Genomic DNA, 27,309 nt, shown 5'->3' with positions numbered 1-27,309 from the left:
ATAAATAGGTACCACTGTGGCGGGAAGGCAAATTGTGTTTCCGTGTGCTCTGGTTTCCATCACGGTGTCCCATTGTGCCAGAAGCGGTTTAGTCATGCTGGCCACATGACCTGGAAAGCTGTCTGTGGACAAATGCCAGCTCCCTCGTCCTGAAAGCTTGATGAGTGCCGCAACTCCATAGTCGCCTTTGACTGGACTTCACAGTCCAGGGGTCCATTACCTTTCTTTACCTGCTTGGTTTCCCTGCGCCAAACTTCAATTCACCACTGAAGCTGTCGTCTCCGCTTGTGCGACAGCTGCCTGAAATGTACACACCTCAGCTTAACTGCGGCTTGCATTTTCAAACGGGTTGGTTGCCGTTTTTCAGGAAAGCACATCCAACAGGAATATTTCTCTAGAAGCTACAAGATACCTGTAGATTGTAGTTAATATCATGTGTAAAGGTAAAGGGACCCCTGACCATTAGGTCCAGTCGTGGCCGACTCTGGGGTTGTGGCGCTTATCTCGCTTTATTGGCCAAGGGAGCCGGCATACAGCTTCTGGGTCATGTGGCCAGCATGACTATGCCGCTTCTGGCGAACCAGAGCAGCGCAAGGAAATGCCATTTACCTTCCCGCCGGAGCGGTACCTATTTATCTAGTTGCACTTTGATGTGCTTTCGAACTGCTAGGTTGGCAGGAGCAGGGACAGAGCAACGGGAGCTCACCCCGTCGCGGGGATTTGAACCGCCGACTTTCTTATCAGCAAGTCCTAGGCTCTGTAGTTTAACCCACAGCGCCACCCGCACCATGTGTACTTGGCTTTATTATTATGTTTTTAAATAATATTTATTAAAGTTTTGAAAGTTACAGAAAGAAAAAAGAAAAAGAGTTAAGCATAACAAAACCATACAATACAATACAAAAACAAAAATATTACATATACATAACAAAAATAAAACAAAAACAATTAAAAAAAAGAAAAAAGAAACACAACCTATACTTTCAGTGTTATTAACTTTCTTTTGCTTGTTTCAGCGACCTCCTCACACCTCCCTTTTTTTTTGTATTCCACTTCGATTAATTGTTTCAGCAAATCCTTTCCATCTTCCTCAAATTTCTGTCCTATCATTTAACTTAACAAATTCTAACATTATTTTTTCCTTTAATCCAATTACAATCTATTATACTTAATTCTTTATACCATTTCTGCTAAAGCCATGTAACTTCATTCCAACATCTTTCTAACATTCCTTAATTTTACAATATTTCTGTAGATAATCTTTAAATTTCTTCCAATCTTCTTCCACCGACTCTTCTCCCTGGTCTCGGATTCTGCCAGTCATTTCCGCCAGTTCCATGTAGTCCACATGTGTACTTGGCTTTAAACGCCAGAACTGGAATGAGCAATAATGTGTACACAGCCGCTCTATTCCCCAGTTGCTAACTATAGGCCTGGATGGCAAAAACAACCCTACACATTTCCTGTCAAGTGTTTCCCACTTCTGAGTGGCGAGAAGCTCCACAGCTTTTCCTATGAACGAGAAAAAATAGATTCACAAATAGATTAGGGCAGTACCATAAATGCAGGTGTGCCTCAGTAATGCAGGTCTTTATTCTATGTCTGATTCCCAACAGCGGCTGTGGCTGTCACAGGCAGCTGGCATAGGTGTAAATGAGTTAATTCTGGCTAAATTCCTAGCTTTTCTTCCTAGAATCATAGAATTGTAGAGCATGAGGGGACACTGGTGGGTCATTTAGTCCAACCCCCTGAAGTGCAGGAATCCTGCGCACAGCCACCTCCGAGTGGGCTCGAACTACCAACCTTCTGGTTAACAGCCAGACGCACTCCTTAAATTCAGAAGATGTCAAGTCTAGCCTCAGTTTCTCTGCCCGAACTTGAAGGCAAGCTGCTCATTTGGGAAGCCATCCTGTTGAGGGAATGGTCTGTTTCTGCCTGGGTAGCTCAGTTGGTAAAGTATGAAATCTCAGAGTTGTGGGTTCGAGCCCCACGTTGGGTGAAAAATTCCTGCATTGCAGGGCGCCGTGGTGTCCCTTCAAATTCCACGATTCTGTGGATGTCTGTGTGCAGTTCCTAAAGAGCTTGGGTCAACAGCTTCCACCTGGGAGTGTGGGGATCAGCACTCCCTATTTGCACATGGGTAACACAGGTGGCGCTGTGGGTTAAACCACTGAGCCTAGGACCTGCCAATCAGAAGGTCGGTGGTTCAAATCCCTGCGACGGGGTGAGCTCCTGTTGCTCGGTCCCTGCTCCTGCCAACCTAGCAGTTCGAAAGTACGTCAAAGTGCAAGTAGATAAATAGGTACCACTCTGGCAGGAGAGCCAGTGTGGTGTAGTGGTTAAGAGTGGTGGACTCGTAATCTGGTGAACCGGGTTCGCGTCTCCGCTCCTCCACATGCAGCTGCTGGGTGACCTTGGGCCAGTCACACTTCTCTCAGCCCCACTCACCTCACAGAGTGTTTGTTGTGGGGGAGGAAGGGAAAGGAGAATGTTAGCCGCTTTGAGACTCCTTCGGGTAGTGATAAAACGGGATATCAAATCCAAACTCTTCTTCTTCTTCTTCGTCTTCTTCCGTGCGCTACTCTGGTTCGTCAGAAGCGGCTTAGTCATGCTGGCCACATGACCCGGAAGCTGTACGCCAGCTCCCTTGGCCAATAAACGAGATGAGTGCCGCAACCCCAGAATCGGCCATGACTGGACCTAATGGTCAGGCGTCCCTTTACCTTTAACCGAGGTCTAGTAGCAACTCATGCACAGAGGAAGCTGAGTGAGGATGTGTGAGCAGAGGTGCCAGTAGGAAGCTCAGAATGAACTCACTATTAAAAGCGGGCAGGGAGGAGGTATCACTGCTTGAGCATGCCGACAAACAACTTTCTCTCAGCTGAAAAGCAGCTGGCTGTATAGTTTTGCAGTGATGACTGACTGAAACTCGGCAACGCATCTTGTATAATGATCGAGACTGAGTCCTGGCACAGAAAAGCCGGTCCCACAGCTAGGCTCTGATTCAGTTAGTGCAGCTCAGCACTTGCTCAGAGGCACTCTTTACCCATGTTGCACATGTTCAGGGACTCGGGCTTGACACCAGCGAACAGGCTCTGGGGTGAGGCCTTCAATCAAATGGGACTCCCGAGTCAGAGGTACCTTGGGTCAGCTCTTGGGCAGCTCATCACTGATGAACCATAGAATTGTAGACTGGGAAGGGACCCTGGGGGTCATCAACCTCCTGCAATGACATCTGTCCTGGGCCTGGATCTAGGCACCCTTTTAATCTCCCTTGTTACCCCTGTCTCATTGTTGCTCTGAGGCATCAAGGGAAAATGCAAATGATGGCTAGGCCCAGCTACCCAGGGTTGATTAGAAAGCTGCCATCGCAACCCTGTGATCATCATCTGAGCCTCTCCTTTGTGTGCCTCCCCCACGAGAGGTCCAGAGGGTGGCAACCTGAGAACGGGGCCTTTTCCGCAGTGGCTCCCTGTTTGTGGAATTCTCTCCCCAGGGAGGCTCGCCTGGCGCCTTCATTGCATATCTTTAGGCCCCAGGCAAAAACATTTCAACCATCTGTTTGGATGATAAACATTCTGTGGCCTTTTAATTGTGTCTGTGGGTTATTGGGTTGTTTTGCTTTTGTTTTATTGTGTATTTTACATTTTTTGTTTTGTACTTTTATGTTGTGAACTGCCCTGCGGTTTTCTGATGAAGTGGGGTATACAAATCCAGCAAACCTGGAGCCAGCCCTGACCACAATGTTTGACCTATCATCTCCCCTCCCTTAGATAGAGAGAAATTTAGCAGATGAAGCTCTCCTGACATGGAGCTAAGATTATGCCAAGAGTATCACTTATTTTTAGGCTGACCCAGTGCAAGAAAGCTATGAGCCGAGAGATGTGGAAAGCGGGGAAAAGTACTGAACTCGACAAAGATAAAAGGAGCTGTTTTGGGAGCTGAATGGAAAGGGGGGAAAACCACCTTGATATTTCAGGGGCGCAGGATAACTTTTTGTTACTTGGGATGTAGGTCTGCTTGTTTGGAGTACTATAGAAAATTCTGCAAACTTCCTTTGCTGTCTCACCACAGAGCAAACTGATCCTCACAACTCCTGTCCACCAGGAAACACGAAACAACATAAGTTTAATGTTTTAAATGGTTGGTGATATTTATTTACAACATTTATATGTTGCCATTAATAAAAGCTTTCTCTGTGTAGTTCAAAAATAAAAGTTTTAAACCGTGAAATGTAAAAAAAAATGGAATGTAACCAAGATGCAGAGTAAGCACTGAGAAAACCACAAATTACCGGTAAAAATAAAACTAAACCTATTTTAAAGGAAATCAGAATTGAGGCAGCCTAAAGAAGAGGAAATACTTCAGAACTGGCACACAAAAAAGCAAATTCCCTGGGCCAAAGCCTTTTTTATGCTATATTTATCTTTCTTTCTTTTTAATGGATCCTTCCTTTCAACTTGTAAATAAATTTTCTCGATGTAATAGTGTACAGTCTGACATAGAGTTATATGCTTGCACAGGGTTATGTTTTTTTGTACATGTACCGTTTCCAAAAGTCCTTTGTTTCAGAAGTCTCTTGCTCCATTTCAAAATAGTTGGCCTATGTGGCTTGATTTTCTTGTAGGTGCTGCATTCAGGTAAATTTCAGGAAACGAACTGTCTGCCTTCCCCGTGAACTGCTTTTGGATTTCTCAGGTATATCCTTCAATAGACAGAAGCAGGTTTGATAGGGAGAAAGGACTACCAAACCTGTTAAGTTGTGGGTGAACATATCAGACGACACAGCGATTCTTCAAACAGCTCTTCTTTATTCACAGGCCAGGACAGAACTGAACTGAGTGGAGCTCAGTCAGCCTGCTTATATAGAGCTCCAGTACCACGTTACTGTAACAACTTTCTAAAACTATCCAATCACTGAACATCACTTTCGATCCTTCATTTGCATAACTATCTACAGTATCCATCCAATCACTGAACGTCACTTTCAATTCTTCAATTGCATAACTATCTACAGTATCCCCCTGCTGGCCCAGGGTGAGAATTTCAGTACATAACAAAACCCACTTTTGGAACTGGGCCATTCATTGCTGGACACAACTGCGATGGGCCAGGCTTGTAGCAACCAAGCAGACCAGCTGAAGAACCAAGAGAAACCAAACCTCAATGTGAATCGCTCTCGGGACATTGAGGGCACTTCTGTCAGACATGTCATTGTACTGGGGTGGGATTCAGTCACATCCTGGCAAATTCAGATTGTCTACTTGATTAGGAGGTCTTGGGCAACAAGCTCAAGGTCAAGCCTTTTGCTGTAAGGAAAGTGATGGGGAAAGGCTCCAGAAAATGTGAGGTGGAACTTGCTTTGATGCAGCATTGTCTGGCCTCCCTGCAAGCAATGCTCAGGTCGTCTGGAAGCACCCTGAGTTAACATTACCTAATAGGAGAAAATCAATCAATCGATCTTTATTACGGTCCAGAGACCCAACAAATCGTTACAAAGCAATGCACAATTCAGACAGCCTACCTCCAGGTTAAACAAGCATTTTGTTCAGACTTAAAGATAGGGATGGGACGTGGGAGGCACTGTGGGTTAAACCACAGAGCCTAGGGCTTGCAGATCAGAAGGTCGGTGGTTGGAATCCCCGCTACGGGGTGAGCTCCTGTTGCTCAGTCCCTGCTCCTGCCAACTTAGCAGTTCGAAAGCACGTCAAAGTGCAAGTAGATAAATAGGTACCGCTCCGGCGGGAAGGTAAATGGCGTTTCCGTGCACTGCTCTGGTTCACCAGAAGTGGCTTAGTCATGCTGGCCACATGACCCGGATGCTGTACACCGGCTCCCTCGGCCAGTAAAGCGAGATGAGTGCCACAACCCCAGAGTCGGCCACGGCTGAACCTAATGGTCAAGGGTCCCTTTACCTTTACCTTAAAGATAGGGATCATTGGTTCTTGCAACCATCGATAAAAACTTCACCACTGCCAATGTTCTAGCTTTTGTCCAGTCTTCCAATAGAAACCTGACATAGTGAGCCTCTGATTTTCCTGGGAAAGGTACCAGCAAGGGTAATAGAAGAATACAGGAAATACAACGTATAGGAGCTAGGTGACAAGGGAAGTTTGGGCGTTACAAAAGATGAAGATGTTCACATCCAGCTGACCAAACATTAGAAATCCAGCATGTTTCTGTGGATTGGAGGCTTTGGGCGTCCTGCCTCTGTGTGTCACGTAATTGTGTGATGATGCAGTTGGCTGACGACGACTTATTTTATTTCTTATTTTCAGCCTCAGCCAAGCAAGGAGGTGGCTGAAGATCCTGTGTATGTGAATCTCCAGGAGCTCCGGTTGGAACGGAGTCCCTCCACTACGAGCAAAACTGAATCCATACCCCAGCCCCACCTCAGCAGCCCCCCGGCGAGCTGGGAGACCCACACGGACGCAGAAAGTGGCCGCTTGTTCTATTACAACTCGGCCACTGGCCAAACGACCTGGGAGCCTCCCTTTGACGGTCCTGCCGGTGGCGGGAGTCCCCCTCCTTCTTGCTCTCCCTTGCTTGCCCTCAGCCCTGCCACGCCTGCCGAGTGGGACCAATATGTAGACGAGGCCAGCGGGCAGGTGTTCTTCTACAACACATCGACGGGCGAGACGTCGTGGGACGCACCCCGGATGGACGCAACCCTCAATTATCCGGAGATGCAGCCTGCATTTGTGCCCTACAGCCCTGTGGATCGGAGGGTAAATGTCGGGGAGGGGTCTACTGGGTCTTGGGGTGGCGGGCAAATTCTGATTCTGCAGTGGATAGCCCACAGAAGTCTAGTTTGTGTATTGAGGACTGAGGACAATCTACGTCCAGGGATGAGAACAGTGCCAGATTTACGTACAGTATAAGCCATGGGTAGGCAAACTAAGGCCTGGGGGCCGGATCCGGCCCAATCACCTTCTCAATCCGGCCAGTGGACAGTCCGGGAATCAGCATGTTTTTACATGAGTAGAATGTGTGCTTTTATTTAAAATGCATCTCTGGGTTATATGTGGGGCATAGGAATTGGTTCATGTTTTTCCCCAAAATATAGTCCAGCCCACCACATGGTCTGAGGGACGGTGGACCGGCCCACGACTGAAAAAGTTTGCTGACCCCTGTTCTATACTAGTCTAATGATTGTTGAATGTTACTTTATTTGATAAAATAGGTTGTTTACTTTAAAGCTCTGTTTTATATTATCACATTTTTGTATTGCATCAGAGTGTTATAAGGTGTGCATTCTTTGTTTCTTCAGCTTGTAGACCACCTTGAGTATTGTAAGATAGAAAGGTGGTATACAAATTAAAAGTGACAGGTCGGCAGGGTCAAATTGGAACCCATGCCAGGTCCAATTAGACCCGTGGGCCAAAGGTTCCCTGCTATAGATTAGCAGGTGCCCACCCTATCGATCAGGAGAAGGCCTCTGTATTTTATAAGCCTTTGGAAGCACAGTCAGAAATGCCTGCTGCCTTTTTGGTTTGTAGGTCTTTGCTCCCTCCCTATCTTCTGGGGGCAGAGGGACGCGGACGGCGCTGTAGGTTAAACCACAGAGCCTAGGGCTTGCCGACCAGAAGGTTGGCGGTTCGAATCCCCGCGACGGGGTGAGCTCCCGTTGCTCAGTCCCTGCTCCTGCCAACCTAGCAGTTCGAAAGCACGTTGAAGTGCAAGTAGATAAATAGGTACCGCTCCTGCGGGAAGGTAAACAGCATTTCCGTGCGCTGTTCTGGTTCGCCACAAGCGGCTTAGTCATGCTGGCCACATGACCCGGAAGCTGTACGCCGGCTCCCTCGGCCAATAAAGCGAGATGAGCGCTGCAACCCCAAAGTCAGCCACGACTGGACCTAATGGTCAGGGGTCCCTTTACCTTTTTCTTCTGGGGGAAGATTCTCTAAGGAGATTTAAGAACCCCTGAATTATTGTTTGACAACATGCTATGTGCTGACCTCTTGTCTGAAACCTCCTTCAGCCGCCAACTCCAGAAACTGACTACCCCAACCTTTCTCCCGATGAACTTGAGCCCTACCCTGAAGAAGATTATTCTCCGGTTGGCTCCTACCAGCCGCTGGACGGACTCTGCGTTCCCTCTGCATACCAAGGCTGGCCGTCCTATGGCAACCAGGAAGGACTGGTGTTTGATGGTGACCAGTATGCCTCCAACCAGGTAAGGAGGGCTCGGAAAGCCTGTGGGTCTGTGCACTGGGGTAACCATGCTCCATTTGCCACAGTTTTCCATGCTGTCGTTCGTTCAGGGTTGCTGGGAGTTGTCACTCTAGGAGGGAGAACTACAGTACCCAGAATTCTTTGAGGGGAAAGAGCATGCGCAGAGTCACTAAGCACAGAAGAGGAGATAAGCATTCCCAAATGGAAATAAGCGTAATCTTATTCCACCAAAGGCTAATTTGGCCACCCAGCTGTAAAAACTCAGACCTGTTTGCCAGCTGCCTTGTAACACCCTTAAATCTTCTGTGTTTCTGCCCCCTCTGCTACAAACAGAAGAAGGCTGGAGTTTATTCCCCATTTTAACCAGAAAGTGTGTCCTCTTGGCTGGCCTGTTGTTATAGCCACTAGTTGTCATGGATCATTGAAAAAAACCGCTTGAGGCCTTTGATGCCCATTAAGGAAATGTCAGATGATCATCACTGAACGTTATAGCAAGTGATCATGTTATACAAAACATTATCGTAAGTGGTCAATGAAACCAGCAACCCTGTGAAAATAACAAATGCCACCTTTTTTAAAGCTGGCAAGATCCTGACATTCAGAAGACAAGGCAGCCCTGTTCAGGGAAGTTTTTAATATGTAATGCTGTACTGTTTTTAACACTGATTGGGAGCCGCCCAGAGTGGCTGGGGAAACTCAGCCAGATGGGCGGGGTATAAATAATAAATTATTATTATTATTATTATTATTATTATTATTATTATTATTATTTAAAAGCTGCTTTGGGGGCAGAAATTCAAGGTGAAGATTCTTCTTCTGATTTGGGGGTTAAACTTTGAAGAAAGTTTTTTTTAATAAAAAAGCACAAGTCAAAATTCAGTTTTTCCTCTGTTTTCTGTTTCTTATTAAATGGTATGGACTAGCTGATGGCAGAGGGACGCAGGTGGCGCTGTGGGTTAAAGCCTCAACGCCTAGGGCTTGCCAATCGAAAGGTCGGCGGTTCGAATCCCTGCGGCGGGGTGCGCTCCCGCTGCTCGGTCCCAGCGCCTGCCAACCTAGCAGTTCGAAAGCACCTCCGGGTGCAAGTAGATAAATAGGGACCGCTTACCAGCGGGAAGGTAAACGGCGTTTCCGTGTGCGGCTCTGGCTCGCCAGAGCAGCGATGTCACGCTGGCCACGTGACCCGGAAGTGTCTCCGGACAGCGCTGGCCCCCGGCCTCTTGAGTGAGATGGGCGCACAACCCCAGAGTCTGTCAAGACTGGCCCGTACGGGCAGGGGTACCTTTACCTTTACCTTTTAGCTGATGGCAAGGCTTTTCTTCTGTGGTAATATCAACACAGGGACACGGATTGCGCTGTGGGTTAAACCACAGAGCCTAGGACTTGCCGATCAGAAGGTCGGCGGTTCGAATCCCCACGATGGGGTGAGCTCCTGTTGCTCGGTCCCTGCTCCTGCCAACCTAGCAGTTCGAAAGCACGTCAAAGTGCAAGTAGATAAATAGGTACCGCTGTGGTGGGAAGGTAAACAGTGTTTCCGTGCGCTGCTCTGGTTCGCCAGAAGCGGCATAGTCATGCTGGCCACATGACCTGGAAGCTGTACGCCGGCTCCCTCGGCCAATAAAGCGAGATGAGCGCCGCAACCCCAGAGTCGGCCACGACTGGACCTAACGATCAGTGGTCCCTTTACCTTTACCTTTAATATCAACACAAACACAGGAATATTTGGGCAGGGCTTCAAGGGCGCTGTGGGTTGATCAGCAGCTTGCAACATGCTCCTGTTCTGTGTTGCTCCTTCTAATAAAAGGATATCTTCCAGGTCGCTGCATCTGGCCACCATCACCACAGTACCAGCAGTGGGTCCAGCCTGGACAGCAGCCCTTTTGGAAACTGGGTACCCTTCTCTGGGCCAAAGGAGGGACAGGTAAGGAAAACCCTGAATTGTCTTGGACCCGTGGAGGAAAATCTGAAGTGGGAATTCATATCCCATTGAGGAAGGGATATATACGGGTTTCCTGATCCTTCCTGCATTTTGAGCTACAAGGTTCATCTGTGGAAAGATTAGAGTGGTGGAGAGAAATGAATAAGATGCTATAGGGTGGTGAGCTGAGGACCCAATTTCCTTCCGCTCCATAAAGAGTCAGCTGATAACTCTTGTGGCCACAATTCCCACTTCTGCCATTTCTCTTCTGTTTTATCTTGATTGGTAACTAGGAGACTGGGCATCGCATGTAAGGCCACATCTGCAAACATACTGGTACATTTAAATTTAATATATAGTCCTTTAAATATTGGATGTGGCCTAAGGGCATTCCCCAGGTGGCTGTTTTATATTCTGCAGTATGTTCTTGCCACAAAAGTACAATAATAATAATAATAATAATAATAATAATAATAATAATAATAATAATTTTTATTTATACCCCGCCCTCCCCAGCCAAGGCCGGGCTCAGGGTGACTAAAAAGCAATAATAAAAGCACTGAGCCTCTTGGGCTTGCTGATCGGAAAGTCGGTGGTCCGAATCCGTGCAATGGAGTGAGCTCCCATTGCTCTTTCCCAGCTCCTGCCAACCTAGCAGTTTGAAAGCATGCCAGTGCAAGTAGATAAATAGGTACTGTTGTGGCAGGAAGGTAAATGGTGTTTCCATGCGCTCTAGTTTCTGTCACAGTGTCCTGTTGTGCCAGAAGTGGTTTAGTCATGCTGGCCACATAACCCAGAAAGCTGTCTACGGACAAACACCGGCTCCCTCGTCCTGAAAGCGGGATGAGCGCTGCACCCCCATAGTCACCTTTGACTGGACTTAACTGTCCAGGGGTCCTTTACCTTCCCTTTACCTATAGGTCCCAGGATTCTTGCAGGGTGTGTTTCAAATGTATGGTGTGTACACAGATTTTCCTCGGCAAGAGGCTTGTATTGGGAATGGGAAAGTGGGTGAATAATGTTACGGGATCTCAGCCAGGACAGATTTAAACTACAGCCTTTTCCTTCCCTCCACTCAGTTAAAAACGCTTGAAAAGGCTGGGATGCTCTTTCGGACAAAGACTGCTGATAAAGGGAAACGCCAGAGGTGAGAATGATTTGTTTGTGTGCATCTCCTTCTGATCTTGGGGTTTGGGGCAGGTTGGTATGGGGTCAATCAATCCCCCAGGTATCCTGGATCCAAGCCGTTTGAAAACCTCTCTTTTAAAGCGGGTGTTAAAGATGTGTCTCTCCTTAATTGAGAAGGTGTGTTTGGTTTTGAAAAAAAGTTTTTAAAGCAAATGTTTTTTTTAAACAACGGAAGCTTGTAGGCCCCATCTTGAATCAGAGGCAGCCTAGTTTCTTTCACGCCAGGGAGTGACTTCTTTTGTGTAAACAGAGCTGGGATTTCATTGCAGGATTGTTGTGGGATAAACAGCGCTGCACAAAACAGCAGTGCTTTAATTCCGTTTCCAGCTGATTGCAGAAGGGCAGTTCCAAAAGGCCCTAGGGTGGAAAGGACTTCTGTCCGTGCAGCAAAGCATTTTCTGTGTGTTCAGCAGCTCAGGCTCACCATCTTGTCTTCTTCCCACATCTCTCCTTGAACTTTGCTGGTCCTCTGTCTCTTCCTCCTCCCCAGCCCTTCTGTCTCCTCCTTTTCTGCCCTGCTTGGACTGCTTCCTTGGAACTGACCTCAGCTTGGCTTCCTGATTCTGTCTTCATCTCTTCCTTCGACCAAATCCCATGGCCTGGTTCCCTCAGTTGAGAAGTCCCACCTTCTGCCTAGCTGACTCTTCATCAGAGGCCCTGAACTTGCGGAGAGGTGCATGGCATGAGACCTGGTTGTTGTAATAATTGCATGTGTGAACTCTCCCTAATGCCAAAGTTGGTGGCAGAAATGCGGAGCGAGGGGCGGGTGGAAGGGAATCAGGATAACTGAGGGTAGGAAAACCTTTTCCCTTGAGGCAGACAGAATCCCTCTCCTCCATTTCACGCTGCTCAGTTAGCACTGCTCTGTGAATGAGGTTTCCTTTTCTTCCTTCCCTTTCTCCCCTCTTAGGAAGAATTGGAGTTCTTCGTGGACTGTCCTGGAAGGTGGTGTCTTGACTTTTTTCAAGGACTCAAAACACTCCACGTCTAGCAGTGTGGTGAGTCCTCAGCCCTGGCTTGCTGCCCCAGTTGAAAGGCAGACAGTGGAGGCTGCTTCACCAAACCTCAGCCTTACCCCACCTGCCTGCTGTCTTATTATTTGTACCCCTCCCATCTGACTGGGTTGCCCGAGCCACTCTGGGCAGCTTCCAGCTCATACCAAAACATAATAAAACATCCAGCATTAAAAACTCCCCTATACAGGGCTATCTTCTGATGTCTTCTAAAAGTTAGATATTTGTTTATTTCCTTGACATCCGACGGGAGGGTGTTTCACAGGGTGTGGGTGCCACTACCGAGAAGGCCCTCTGCCTGGTTCCCTGCAACCTCACTTCTCGCAGGTAGGCAACTGCCAGAAGGTCCTCGGAACTGGACCTCAGTGTCCAGGCTGAACGATGAGGGTGGAGACGCTCCTTAAGGTCTAGTGGGCCGAGGCCATTGAAGGCTTTAAAGGTCAGCACCAACACTTTGAATTGTGCTCAGAAACGTACTGGGAGCCAATGTAGGTCTTTCAGGACCGGTGTTATAATGTCTCGGTGGCCTCTCCCAGTCACCAGTCTAGCTGCTGCATTTGGGATTAGTTGTAGTTTCTGGGTCACCTTCAAAGGTAGCCCTACATAGAGCATATTGCAGTAATCCAAGCAGGAGATAACCAGAGCATGCACCACTCTGGCATCAAGCCAAGTTATGATATGTTAAAATGAATATAAAATTATTGAAATGTATAAAATTGAAAATCATAAATAAAATACATTAAAATAATAATACAGGCAACTTACAACATGAAAAGATTTAGATAACTACACAAAAGACAAAAGCAAGTCCGCCGCCGTTGATCTGTGACCCAGTGTGAACGCCTAGCGTGGGTGTGGGTGCCACTACCGAGAAGGCCCTCTGCCTGGTTCCCTATAGCTTCACATCTCGCAGTGAAGGAACCACCAGAAGGTTCTTGGAGCTGGATCCCAGAGTCCAGCTTAACAATGGGGGTGGAGACACTCCTTCGGGTACACAGGGCCGAAGACGTTTACAGCTTTAAAGGTCAACACAAACACTTTGCATTGTGCTCGGAAATGTACTGAGAGCCAGTGATCTTTTGGAACCCCTCCAGGCTGCTCTAGTTTGTTATGTGGTACTTATCCAAGTCAATGCTTGCATGTTATTGTTGTCCAGAGGGACTATAGCACAACAAAAACAGGGCATCTCCTCCTGCCCAATCTTTGTGGTATATAAAAAGTTGCAGGATTTCAGAAGGAAGCTACACAGTATGCACTGGTTGGAAATTCAGCTGTGTGACTGCCCCAATAGCATCATGAGCACAAACCATCATAAATGCACAATACAAAGGGTGACTGGAAAGCCCCATAATTTATCTGCAGGGTATAATTTGACGGGTAAGTGGGTGGGATTTTTGTTTTCTCTGTAGTTGCGAGCAGTCATAAAATGTGGACTTCCATGCTGCTTCTGTTTCCTACCTTCACCCTCAGAAACATCCCTCCGTGTTGAGTAGCCCTGAGCACACTGTGGATCTTAGTGGAGCAACACTTTCTTGGGCTGCAAAAGACAAGTCGAGCAAAAAGAACGTCTTGGAGGTAAAGGATGGTGGTCCCCATCTCTGCTTCTGTTTCCATAGCAACAGATAATGGCAAAGTACATGGAGGAGGAAGCAACACAGGTCTGTGCTGCTCCTCACCAGGCAATCTGTCTGTTACACATGCCTGAATGTGGATCTTCCTGCAAATATCAATTCAACAAACTTATCTTCACTGGAAAAAAAGGGAACACACATTTTTAAAAAACAGACAGACTTTTAAGGCAGTCTTAATGCTGATGGTACAGATGAGTTTTGGCCACAAAACCACAACACTCCATCTTCCAAGCATCTTCCTCTATGAAGACTAGACTTATTAAAAGTGAATCTTGTCATTTCCTAAATATGGGCCACTTCTTTAAAATGAAAGTTATGGTTGCCGTGCAACGTGTCTTGCGCTGCGTCGGTTACAAAAGATTAGTATCGGGAGTCCATATTTGTACATGGCAACCTGGTTTCAAGTGGTGGGGAAACCTAGGTAAAGGTAAAGGTACCCCTGCCCGTACGGGCCAGTCTTGACAGACTCTGGGGTTGTGCGCCCATCTCACTTAAGAGGCCAGGGGCCAGCGCTGTCCGGAGACACTTCCGGGTCACGTGGCCAGCGTGACATCGCTGCTCTGGCGAGCCAGAGTCGCACACGGAAACGCCGTTTACCTTCCCGCTGGTAAGCGGTCCCTATTTATCTACTTGCACCTGGAGGTGCTTTCGAACTGCTAGGTTGGCAGGCGCTGGGACCGAGCAGCGGGAGCGCACCCCGCCGCAGGGATTCGAACCGCCGACCTTTCGATCGGCAAGCCCTAGGCGCTGAAGCCTGTCTCTGGAGCTGCCAGGCATACAATGAGTCCGACACTGCTCATCAGTAAGATGTGTCGTGTGCGTTTCCAGTGACCCCGTTGGAACATGAAGGAAACTAGCAGCAAATCCTAGGTGCAGAAAGTAAATCTCACACTATATAAAACTTCAGTAACTTCATTTCCACGTTTGATGGTGGTGCTGTGGGTTAAACCATAGAGCCTAGGACTGGCCAATTGGAAGGTCGGCGGTTCGAATCTCTGCGACGGAGTGAGCTCCCGTTGCTCAGTTCCTGCTCCTGCCAACCTAGCAGTTTGAAAGCACGTCAAAGTGCAAGTAGATAAATAGGTACCACTCCAGTGGGAAGGTAAATGGCGTTTCCGTGCTCTGCTCTGGTTTGCCAGAAGCGGCTTAGTCATGCTGGCCACATGACCTGGAAGCTGTATGCCGGCTCCCTCGGCCAATAAAGCGAGATGAGCGCCGCAACCCCAGAGTCAGCCACGACTGGACCTAATGGTCAGGGGTCCCTTTACCTTTACCTTTATGTGATTAGCTGGAAGAGGTTCTGTATGAGCACAATGCTGTCCAGCAATGTCTTGTTTGCACAGCTAGTATCTTCTACAGAAGGGGTGGTTAACCCAATAGCCCATGGCCCATATCCAGCCCCCCAAATCTTGTTTTAGGGCCCCTAAGATTCCCCTTTGTTTGTTATTTAAAACAATTTTAAAAAAAAGTTAATGCCCCACAGACCGCTCAAATTTGCCCACTTATTTTATAACATCATATTTTACATAAAATTACCAACTGCTCCCGGAGGTCTCCCCCTGTGATGTCAAAAGGGTTTCAGTAGTCCCTTAACCCACCCACCCACCCCCATCCAGTTTGTGCATTATATGGCAGAGTTGTTGGGCTAGAGGGCAAGCTTTGCGGTTTAGCTCTGAGGTCTGGCACCGTTCACCTTTTAGAAATTTTGAAGTACTGTACAGGAACGTCCTCAGTGAGAAACCCGTGAGAATTGTACTGAATCTGGGGGGCATTTTGTACTGAATCTAGGGGTTGTGGTGAGCATCTTCTGCCTGGATGTCACAATTGGGTGGTTCCTCTGTTCCAGCTGAAGACAAGGGAAGGATCCGAGTACCTGATCCAGCATGATTCAGAGTGCATCATCAGCACATGGCAGAAGGCAATTGCTGACAGCATCAGTAAACTGGTGAGAGTGGGGCTTGTCCCATGTTTTTATCCCAGGCAGGGCTGGCCCACCCATGTGGCAAGGTGAGGCGACTGCCTCAGGCGGAAGAATCCACAGGGATAGCTGATCCCGATGCCAATCTTCCTTCCCAACCCTCTTTTTCCTTCCTTCACCTCTTCTTTCCTGTCAAGGAGTGGGGCTGCCATTTTGCAGTCTGCCTCAGGTGCCAAAATGTCTTGTGCCAGCCCCAAATGTAAGAAACCTCAGTTGCGTTCCTGTCAGGTGTATTTACGGCAGGCATAACTTAAGGGGTTAGCAAGGACTTCCAGGAAGAGGGAAGCATAGACCCTGGGGGGACAGGTAAGGCCTTATGTTCATCCAGGGGGAAAACAAATGTTGTAAACCACTGCCCCCCTCCAGTTTTGTGCATCAAGTGTAAACAAGGTTGGTCTGAATGTGACACAGAGGTGCACTGCCTCAGGCATCTGATTGTGTGTAATATGAAAGGCTGTGTTCCAGGTTTTTCCCCTGGAAACAATTAAATCAGGAAACTACTGTATTTTTTGCTCTATAAGACGCACCAGACCCTAAGATGCACCTAGTTTTTGGAGGAGGAAAACAAGAGAAAAAAATATTCTGAATCTCAGAAGCCGGAACAGCAAGAGGGATCGCTGCACAGCGAAAGCAGCGATCCCTCTGGCTGTTCTGGCTTCTGGGATAGCTGCGCAGCCTGCATTCGCTCCATAAGACGCACACACATTTCCCCTTACTTTTTAAGAGGGAAAAAGTGAGTCTCATAGAGCAAAAAATACGGTACATGGATTCCTGACCCCCCCCCCCAATGCCATTTGGATCTGATTTAGTATGTTTATTTGACTTTTCTGTTTAGTTTAGTTTTTAATGGCCATGTTAGAATTTCATGCTGTATGAAAATCTCAGAAGTTATTCCAGTGGCCCAATATTTTGCAACATTAATGTAGGTTGCAGCATTAATGTGGTGTTTGAATGTTCCGTTCAAGCAACTTCAAAGCTTTACTTGGAAATTATTCTTATTTTTGTGAATACTTAAGACATGACACCTCAGTGGCACTCAGTTCTCTTACATTTTATTTTTTAAGGCTTGATTTACAACTTTGAAATTGCCTAGTTTCATTGGCATTGTATCCATGTGTTGTATTGCTAATTAAATTTGTGAAACACATATTCGGAAAATGGAAACAAATGCAACAGTGGAAAATTTCATTGAATAGTCTTCAATAAAACTACATTTAAAGAGAGAGGACGCACACTGGAAAGTTTCCATTGTAGAAAGTTTCCGCCCCATGTTGCTAATTAAGGGGCATTAAATAATTAGTGTATTATGTATTCTGTTTTCTTTTTTACCATTTGATTTTCTGTCTTGATTGGCTTCTGTGTGTTATTAAAAATACTGTGTAATTTTTTTAAAACTAGTTTGTGCGTTGGGGAAGGACAGCTCAGTCCGCTTCTGGTTTGTTTATTCATAAGTCATTTCCTTCCTGTTTCTGCATCATCCTGCAATTTTATTTTTTAAAAGCAACCTACAAAAATTTGCATGTTGGGTACACATTTTAAACATAAAACGTGTGCCATTATAATAACGATGTTGCTAACTACATGTTTATCCAGTAAGAGCAATTAGATTGGTTCACTTAGGAATGTGAACCTACTGAAATCCCTGAGCATCCCTAGTTTGCATATCCTGTGTTATTTGAAGACCTTTACCATTTCTTTATTGTTTCATTTTCACAAGAATTCAGTCAGGAAGCTTCCATCAATTGGCAGCCAATTCATGAGAGATATTTTATTCTGCTAGCCAGAGGAATGGGAGGAAAATGGCATCCTTGAGAAGACCTGCACACACCCAGTTACACTTAGGAGTTGTCCACATTTGAGCATTGTAAAGCTGTTTGTCCACCTTCCACCCCCATTTGAATTAGACCAGACTGGTCCACACTTGCACCTATTTGAATTTGTATATGAGGAGCAACTTGGGTCTTTTCCATTCATGCCAGTAGGTGTTCTGTTATGCTGCTTAAGTACCAGCAGAGGCTGTGCACAAATAGCTGTGCAATATCAGGTACATCTCCCTCATTTTGTTCCCTCAGATTTGCACAAAAAGAGAAAACTGCACAAACAAACCACATGGATTGCAGTGGTACCTCTGGATAAGCACACTCTGGTTGCATATCTTTCAGGATGCGAACGCAGCAAACCCAGAAGTATTTTTCCGGGTTTCGCTGCATGCACAAAAGCGCTAAATTGCACCATGTGTAGAAGCGCTAAATCATGCCGCATACATGCACAGAAACAATACCTCTGGTTGCGAATTCCTTGAGATCCGACCCAAGCTCTGGAACGGATCCCATTCGCAACCAGAGGTACCAATGTATTTAACATGGTTTGCTTGCATAGACTCTATAGGACGGCAATGTCTTTAGTTACCCCCCCCCCCAAAAAAAAGTCTGTTTGGACAAGACTGAGCCTCCCCCCCCAAAAAATATTGAGGGGCCAGATCTTGTGGCGACAGGCCTTGTCAGGCCTTGCAATGGCGGTGGGCCTCACAGCAGTGGCGGGCCTTGCAACACGTGTTGATGGGGCCCCCCCAATGTTGGGTGGAACTGGCTGCCTCTACAGTTTTCTGGTTTTGTGCAAATGTGAGGGATCAAAGGAGGAACTGTATAGTTTAGGAATGTACATGAAATAGTCAGGAGCATTGCTGGAGAAGAAATGAAGGCATTCAGGAAGTACAGTGGTACCTCGGGTTACATACGCTTCAGGTTACAGACTCTGTTAACCCAGAAATAGTGCTTCAGGTTAAGAACTTTGCCTCAGGATGAGAACAGAAATCATGCGGCAGCAGCGCGGCGGCAGCAGGAGGCCCCATTAGCTAAAGTGGTGCTTCAGGTTAAGAACAGTTTCAGGTTAAGAACAGACCTCCAGAACAAATTAAGTACTTAACCCAAGGTACCACTGTAGTAGCTGTGGAATGGAGAGTTGCAGAAAGTGGCGATGGATCCACATACCCCAAAACACTGAACCAATTGTCTGTGACCCTGATTGGATTGTTTTGGAGCCCAATTTCCCCCCAGTTTACTGGATGATCCCCATATCGGGCAATCCCCATATTTTGCAGGGGACAAGAGTTGAGAGCAGTGTGGACAATGCAAATGAAATGGGGAATTCAAGCAGCTGCAAACACACGGTAAAATGTCGTGTTCTCTTCAGAGGTACCGACAAAGGTGACCCTTGTATTTCTTTCAGCCTACAGACTTCCCTCCGGAAGACAATGAGGAGAATTCATCAGATTTGAAATCGAAGGAACAGCTAGGAAGCAACAGAGAGAAAGAGGGCGAGAAGAAAAGCCCAGGTCGGTGTTAATATTCAGTGCAAATTTTTGGTTTCAAACACAGAAATGGATTTTTGGAACAAAATTTTCCTTGACAAATAGTTCAAACAGTTTATATTTGTCTATTACAGTATTATTATTATTATTATTAATTTACATTGATATCACATTCCCCCCCCCAAAAAAAAACAGCAGCTCAAGGCATTATACATTATTCTCCCCTCCCCTCCTTTTTATCCTTCCGACAAGTAAAAATCCATCCATATACACCCCCAGTGGTGCAGGAGCTTGTTTTTGCACGTCTGTTACAGTGGTACCTCAGGTTACAGATGCTTCAGGTTACAGATGCTTCAGGTTACAGACTCCACTAACCCAGAAATAGTACCTCGGGTTAAGAACTTTGCTTCAGGATGAGAACAGAAATCGTGCGGCGGCAGCGCGGTGGCAGCAGGAGGCCCCATTAGCTAAAGTGGTACCTCAAGTTAAGAACAGTTTAAGGTTAAGAACGTACCTCCAGAACAAATTAAGTTCTTAACCCGAGGTACCACTGTACTTGGAAGTTTGTCTTGTGCCTGTTGGGAGTGACCTTTCAGCATGGGGTCTCTGTCTCCACCCTTTCCCTTTGCTTGCTCCTCACCTGAGCACAGTCTGGATATTCATTCTAGCTAACAGAGATCACACACCCGCCTCAAAGATTCTGGACAAGGCAAATAGCACTTTGAGGGGCATATGTGCAGGGCCGCTGCTAGGGGGGGGGTGAGGTGGGCCCCCTCCAGGGGCACAGGCATGTACAAAACCAGCTTAAAAATATGTCCATAAATAAAAATATTGATTATTGCCTCATAAGTAAAGGTTTTAAATGGAGGGTGAATTGAATTGGTGGAGGGGGGGGTGGAGGAGAGGCAAAAAGAAGAGCTGATTTGTTGGTGACTAGGGATGCGGGTGGCGCTGTGGGTTAAACCACAGAGCCGATCAGAAGGTCGGTGGTTCGAATCCCCGCGACGGGGTGAGCTCCCGTCGCTTGGTCCCTGCTCCTGCCAACCTAGCAGTTCGAAAGTACGTCAAAGTGCAAGTAGATAAATAGGTAGCGCTCCGGCGGGAAGGTAAACGGCGTTTCCATGCGCTGCTCTGGTTCGCCAGAAGCGGCTTAGTCATGCTGGCCACAGGACCCGGAAGCTGTACGCCGGCTCCCTCAGCCAATAAAGCGAGATGAGCGTCGCAACCCCAGAGTCGGCCACGACTGGACCTAATGGTCAGGGGCCCCTTTACCTTTAGGGGGGCGCAGTTTGGATGGTTCTGCCAGGGGCGCAAGATCCACCTAGCTACGGCTCTGCATGTGTGAACAGGCCCTTGAAACTGTCTTAGAAGAAAAGCTTGCATTTCCTCTTGTACCTGAAGCATGTGGGCAGGCTCAGCCTTCAGCAGAAAATAAATCTCCTCCTGTACTAAAATGCCAAATTCTCCCCTCTGCAGCCTCCTGGCATTCATCCACCTCTCTCAACTCGGACAGTGATTCCAGCAAAGTTCGCAACAAACTCCTGAGGTTTCTGCAGAGGCGGCCAACCCTTCAGTCCCTGCGGGAACGAGGCTACATCAAAGGTATGTTCCTGGAAGATCTAAGAGTCCATTAAAAAAAAAAAGGCTTTGCAACCACGCTGATCAGCCAAGGCCAATTGACAGAGTTTTCAGCCTTTGTATTGCAGCTGTTCAGTTGAGGTAGTGTACACGCCATACATTTAGAAGACATTTGAAACACACTGCTTCCCTCAGAGAGTCCTGAGAACTGTAGTTTGCCCTTCTCAGAGCTACAGTTCCCAGCAGCCTTAAGAAACTACACTTTCTAGCATTCTTCGGGGGAAACCATGTGCCATTAATGTATAGCGTGTCCCCAGCCTGCGTGTAAGTTAAGAAGGCTTTGATTTGTTTATAGCTGTCTTACTTTTGCCACAAGTTTCAAGGATGGCAATGAGATATAAATAGAAAGGATATTTTGGATCGTGTTTCTAACCTAATTTCTTGTGGGGTTGTTTGCTTCTTTAATCCAGATCAGGTGTTTGGATGCCCTCTGCAAGTTTTGTGCGACCGTGAGAAGAGTACTGTGCCTCAGTTTGTGAGGCAGTGCATCTGTACTGTGGAGAAGAGAGGTACACAGTTCTATGCCCCCAAATAAATTGAAATTATGTGCCTACTACCCCCAGTTTTGTGGCTTGCACGCATTGTACAACTTCAGCAAAACTTGCAAAACTTCTTCTGTTTTGTGCCATTCATATTATCTGGTTTTGCTGAGTCGTGGGAAGTCTTGAGAGTTGCTGCTTCTTCTTCTTCTTCTTCTTCTTCTTCCTCTTCTTCTTCTTCCTCTTCCTCTTCCTCTTCCTCTACCTCTTCCTACTAATCCAGTGAAGGCTGCTCTGTTGAGTCCCATGGGGCACGGCGCCACCAATCTCAGTCTGCCCTCGGCCACCCCCCACCTGCCTGCCCTTCTTGCTTACCCCTCTGGACTGATGGTAACATTACTTATTGGCTTCCTCCACCTTGGTCTCAGTGTTGCCCTTGAGCAGTGGGCAGCAAACTTACTGTGTCCCCAGTGCCAATTGCGCGGCAGGCTGGAGAGGGGGAAAGCGTGTGCCCATACACATGCGCACACGCTATTTCCGGCACACTTCCGGGTCGGAGGAGCACCAGAAATAGCTTGTGTGCATGTGCACAGGCCTCCTCCGACCGGATGTGCACCGCAAATAACGCTTGTGCATGTGCAAATAACACTTGCACATGTGCAAATAACGCTTGCGCATGCGCACAAGCTGTTTCCAGTGCTCCTCCAACCCAGAAGTGGGCAGCCACGCAGCGCGGTGCCAGTAAGAGCGGGTGGCGGCAGTGGGCAGCAGGGGTCACCGTGGGCTGGATAAACGAGTCCCTCGGGCCTAATAATAATAATAATAATAATAATAATAATTATTTATTTGTACCCCGCCCATCTGGCTGGGTTTCCCCAGCCACTCTGGGCGGCTTCCATAGAAACCAAAAATACACTAAAATATCACACATTAAAAACTTCCCTGAACAGGGCTGCCTTAAGATGTCTTCTGAATGTCAGGTAGTTATTTATCGCTTTGACATCTGATGGGAGGGCGTTCCACAGGGCAGGTGCCACTACCGAGAAGGCCCTCTGCCTGGTTCCCTGTAGCTTTGCTTCTCGCAATGAGGGAACCGCCAGAAGGCCCTCGGCGCTGGACCTCAGCGTCCGGGCAGAACGATGGGGGATAAGTTCCCCTGCCCTTGATGAACTTATCAGAGATTTAGATGACCAACAGGACTTGAAGAGAGTTCACTCCGCATATCATTGCCTGCAGCTCCACCTACTGCTTGTGCTCCCTTCCATTCGCCCCACCAGTCCAAAAAGGGCACAAGCCACCACTAACCTAATCCTTGTGGCAGTCAAGATAAGTGTCGAAACATGTGGGCCCGGTGACATCTCGGAAAGGAGCTGAGCAGCAGGACTTCCAGAGGTGTTTAACTCCTTGTCGCTTCCCACTGAAGCAAAATATATTGTGCAAAGGAAGAGAGATGCATGCAAATACCCATAATTTGCACGATACCTTCTCAGGCTCAGACTTATTGTTCATGGCAATTCTTTTGGTCTCGTGGGCCTTTAGTATAAGAGCCATAATTTCTCATCCCGCAGGTTTGGATATTGATGGACTCTACCGGATAAGTGGGAATCTGGCGACGATACAGAAACTGCGCTACAAGGTGGACCATGGTAAGGGACTCCATAGATTCAGCTTGGCAGGGGACAAAACTTAGCAGTACAGTACAATGTTCCGCTTGTGTGCAGAAGGTGCCAAGTTCAATCTCTAGCAGTGTGTGTGTGTGTGTGTGGAGAGAGAGAGCGCGCGCTCTAGAAAGGGTATTGGTTGAATATTTATGTGGATTATTAGTATTGTTATTCTAAACCACTAAGCCTCTTGGGCTTACCGATCAGAAGGTCAGTGGTTCGAATCCCCACGACGAGGTGAGCTCCCGTTGCGCTCTTCCAGCTCCTGCCAACCTAGCTGTTCAAAAGCACACCAGTGCAAGTAGATAAATAGGTACCGCTGCGGCGGGAAGGTAAACGGCGTTTCCGTGTGCTCTGGCTTCCTTCACGGTGTCCCGTTGCACCAGAAGCAGTTTAGTCATGCTGGCCACATGACCCAGAAAGTTGTCTGTGGACAAATGCCGGCTCCCTCAGCCCGAAAGCGAGATGAGCACCACAACCCCATAGTCGCCTTTGACTGGACTTAACTGTCTAGGGCTCTTTTACCTTTTACCTTTTACCTTATTAATTACATTTGTATACTGCTCTACATGCAAAGATCTGAGGGCGGTTTACATCATAAAAGCACAAAATTCATAAGATCCCCCCACACACTCGTACTGTGATAGAAAAAAATGAATGAGTAACTGTTGTTGTTGTTGTTGTTGTTGTTGTTGTCCTCTTTTTATCCTAAGGCCCCAGAGTTTAAAACAGCTTAAAACAATTTACAATACCTGAAATAAGGTGGGTCCTAAAATATATACATCTTAGTTGTCAAAAGCTCTACAATTCTATGATTCTATGATAAAATCAACAGGGACGCAGGTGGCGCTGTGGGTTAAAGCCTCAGTGCCTAGGACTTGCCGATCGAAAGGTCGGCGGTTCGAATCCCTGCGGCGGGGTGCGCTCCCGCTGCTCGGTCCCAGCGCCTGCCAACCTAGCAGTTCGAAAGCACCTCCGGGTGCAAGTAGATAAATAGGGACCGCTTACCGGCGGGAAGGTAAACGGCGTTTCCGTGTGCGACTCTGGCTTGCCAGAGCAGCGATGTCACACTGGCCACGTGACCCGGAAGTGTCTCCGGACAGCGCTGGCCCCTGGCCTCTTGAGTGAGATGGGCGCACAACCCCAGAGTCTGTCAAGACTGGCCCGTATGGGCAGGGGTACCTTTACCTTTACCTTTATGATAAAATCATAGAGTTGTTTCTAGACCTGCTGCTCTCCCATGTTCACAGCCAATCAGCGTTGCCCAAGTGGTGGGTCTGAAGCTGGACTCCTTCCACAGCCACTCTGTGTTGTGACCGAAGGGGATCCTCATTCATCCTCATATTTTAGATTGGAGTGGCCCTTGCTGTGCTGCAGTCAGGCCCAAACATTCTGGACAAAAGTAATATTGGCTCCTTAATTCAGCAGCCCTCGGATACGGCCTAACCTGTTTCCCTGCCGTCGCTTTTGCAGATGAGCGCTTGGATCTCGACGACGGCCGTTGGGACGATGTCCACGTCATCACCGGGGCCCTCAAACTCTTCTTCCGCGAGTTGCCGGAGCCGCTCTTCCCCTTCAGCCATTTTGACAGATTCATTGCAGCCATCAGTAAGAGACGTTGCTTTGCGAAGGGGAAGGGGGAAGCTTTTGGTCCTTGCAATATTACTTAAAGGTGCATCTGTGGGAGGGGTTCTCTGTTTAGTCAGTGCTTTCGAAAAGACAAGAGCAGGAAGAGAACTCAGATTATGCCCTGCTTCTTCTTCTTAGAGGCTGCTTCTCTTGAGGCCTTCGAGCCGCAGGGGGAGTCACATTCAGAGCTGAACAAGACGATACCTTGGCTAAGAATCTGCACCTTAAGCGCAGGTTTGCTTTTGCACAAATTTGTCAGTGCAGGAGGGCCAGATCCAGATCAGGACCCTAGTGTGCAGAGTAGGCACCTTAATCCTCCCCCCCCCCACCGCCTGCTATGGTCCCAGTCCAGTTTGGGGAGGCCGTGACTGCAATTTGCATAAGGGAAACAAGTTTTTATGAGAGTACTGTTTTTATTGCAATTTTTAATTGCGAGAGCTGGCCTGGATTTGGGGTCACAACAGGCAAGAAAGGGTTAAAGCCTACCCTCCATGATAGAGTCTCTGGATTCCACACACACACACACACACACACTCCAGAAATTTGTGATTTAAAAACAACCCTGTATTAAAGAGCATAGTAATGCATCATGTAGCTTGGACCGCAGAAAACCCTGTTTGGGATCCGATCACCATCAGCTAGCCTCCTCTGCCCACAAAACATAGCATCCTCCTGAGATAATAATAATAATAATAATAATAATAATAATAATAATAATAATAATATCATATTATTATTATTATTATTATTATTATTATTATTTACACCCCTATCTGGATGGGCCTCCCCAACCACTCTGGGAGACTCCCAACAGAATATTAAAAACTCAATAAAACATCAAACATTAAAAACTCCCCTAAACAGGGCTGCCTTCAGATGTCTTCTAAAAGTCAGACACAGTAGTTGTTTATTTCCTTGACATCTCATGGGAGGGCATTCCACAGGACGGGCGCCACTACCAAGAAGGCCCTCTGCCTGGTTCCCTGTAACCTCATTTCTTGTGGTGAGGGAACCGTCAGAAGGCCTTCGGAGATGAACCTCAGTGTCGGGGCTGAGCAATGGGGGTGGAGACACTCCTTCAGGTATACTGGGCCGCGGCCGTTTAGGGCTTTAAAGGTCAGCACCAACACTTTGAATTGTGCTCGGAAATGTACTGGGAACCAATGTAGGTCTTTCAAGACTGGTGTTATATGATCTTGGTGGCCGCTCCCAGTCACCAGTCTAGCTGCCACATTCTGGATTAGTTGTAGTTTCTGGGTCACCTTCAAAGGTAGCCCCACGTAGAGCGCGTTGCAGTAGTCCAAGCGGGAGATAACATGACTTTTGTAGAAATCAGAGGAGCTGGTCCATCTGACACGCAAGTAGGTGTTGTGATAAATGCCAGCTGCTGAAGAACAGCAGCCGTGTGTGCCTTGTCGTCGTTCCTCACCTCTCTTCCCAACATCTAGTGAGGGAGATGTCTGACGTGGTATCGTACACACAGACTTGCCCTGCTCCTTATTTTGACTGCTGCAGCGTGGCAAAGAAATGCTTGACACGATGGTATGTCATGTCAGGTATTTCCCATACTAGACACTGCAGCGAAAGGAGAGAAACTAGTAGACGCACTGCTGGTTTTTGCCCACTTCCAGCAGCAAGTTGCAGTATCAAAATTGAGCCCTGAGACGCACACTTCCAATGTCTCCAAAAGGTTGCAGTTATCTTTCCCGTGCCCCTTTGTAGTGGCCCCAAGTATTGGGTGGCAGGGAAGATGGAGGGAGGACTATAGCAGCAGTGCAGGCTTCTACATTTATTTGTACAGTGGTACCTCGGGTTAAGTACTTAATTCGTTCCGGGGGTCCGTTCTTAACCTGAAACTGTTCTTAAGCTGAAGCACCACTTTAGCTAATGGGGCCTCCTCCTCCTGCTGCTGCTGCTGCTGCGCCGCCAGAGCACGATTTCTGTTCTCACCCTGAAGCAAAGTTCTTAACCCGAGGTACTATTTCTGGGTTAGTGGAGTTTGTAACCTGAAGCATCTGTAACCTGAAGCGTATGTACCCGAGGTACCCCACTGTACAGTATTAAAAATACAATAAAACATCAAACATTAAAAATTTCCTTAAACACGGCTGCCTTCAGATGTCTTCTAAAAGTCAGATAGTTGTTTATTTCCTTGACATCTGATGGGAGGGTGTTCCACAGGGCGAGTGCCACCACTGAGAAGGCCCTCTGCCTGGTTCCCTGTAGCTTCACTTCTCTCAGGAAGTGAAGTATGTAACTAGAGGTATCGCTGTATCTCTATAGGGGGCGGGGAGACACTGAGTGAGATCTCTTCCTCTGTTTGGCATTGCAGAAATTACAGAGCCCTCGAAGCGCAGCTACCGCTTACGGGAGCTGGTGAATTCTCTACCTCCTGCTAACCACAATACCATGAGGGTACTTTTCCAGCATCTCTGCAGGTGAGCAGCTGCATCTCCTGGTACTCCGGGCTGGCGTAAGGGTGTTGAGTGCGAACTCTGCAGCCCAGCGCCTCGAGTCCCTGTGTTGAGGTTATCCTCCCATTCCAAAATCCTCCCATTGAGAGCCAGTGTGGTGTAGTGGTTAAGAGCGGTAGTCACGTAATCTGGGGAACCAGGTTCGCGTCTCCGCTCCTCCACCTGCAGCTGCTGGGTGACCTTGGGCCAGTCACACTTCTTTGAAGTCTCTCAGC

The 27,309-nt window shown here is 47.5% G+C and overlaps 1 protein-coding gene across 5 annotated transcripts in view; it reads left to right on the top strand.

Annotated features, from left to right (window-relative positions):
• ARHGAP27 (Rho GTPase activating protein 27) overlaps positions 1 to 27,309 on the top strand; it is a 72,465-nt gene that overhangs the window by 43,524 nt on the left and 1,632 nt on the right. For all 5 annotated transcript variants that reach the window (XM_079949421.1, XM_079949420.1, XM_079949419.1 and 2 more), the window contains 13 exons: positions 6,279 to 6,728; positions 7,982 to 8,176; positions 9,992 to 10,096; positions 11,173 to 11,240; positions 12,192 to 12,279; positions 13,765 to 13,869; positions 15,772 to 15,870; positions 19,132 to 19,237; positions 20,690 to 20,815; positions 21,262 to 21,360; positions 22,899 to 22,976; positions 24,465 to 24,599; positions 26,953 to 27,058. In XM_079949421.1, the coding sequence (XP_079805547.1) occupies positions 6,279 to 6,728; positions 7,982 to 8,176; positions 9,992 to 10,096; positions 11,173 to 11,240; positions 12,192 to 12,279; positions 13,765 to 13,869; positions 15,772 to 15,870; positions 19,132 to 19,237; positions 20,690 to 20,815; positions 21,262 to 21,360; positions 22,899 to 22,976; positions 24,465 to 24,599; positions 26,953 to 27,058 (1,760 nt within the window). The remainder of the gene's footprint in view (positions 1 to 6,278; positions 6,729 to 7,981; positions 8,177 to 9,991; positions 10,097 to 11,172; positions 11,241 to 12,191; positions 12,280 to 13,764; positions 13,870 to 15,771; positions 15,871 to 19,131; positions 19,238 to 20,689; positions 20,816 to 21,261; positions 21,361 to 22,898; positions 22,977 to 24,464; positions 24,600 to 26,952; positions 27,059 to 27,309) is intronic.

The sequence above is a fragment of the Podarcis cretensis genome (assembly GCF_951804945.1).
Source record: "Podarcis cretensis genome assembly, chromosome: 13".
In the NCBI taxonomy this organism is placed as follows: domain Eukaryota; kingdom Metazoa; phylum Chordata; class Lepidosauria; order Squamata; family Lacertidae; genus Podarcis; species Podarcis cretensis.
Note: the sequence above shows the minus strand (reverse complement) of the source record. Positions and strands in the feature narration are given on the sequence as shown.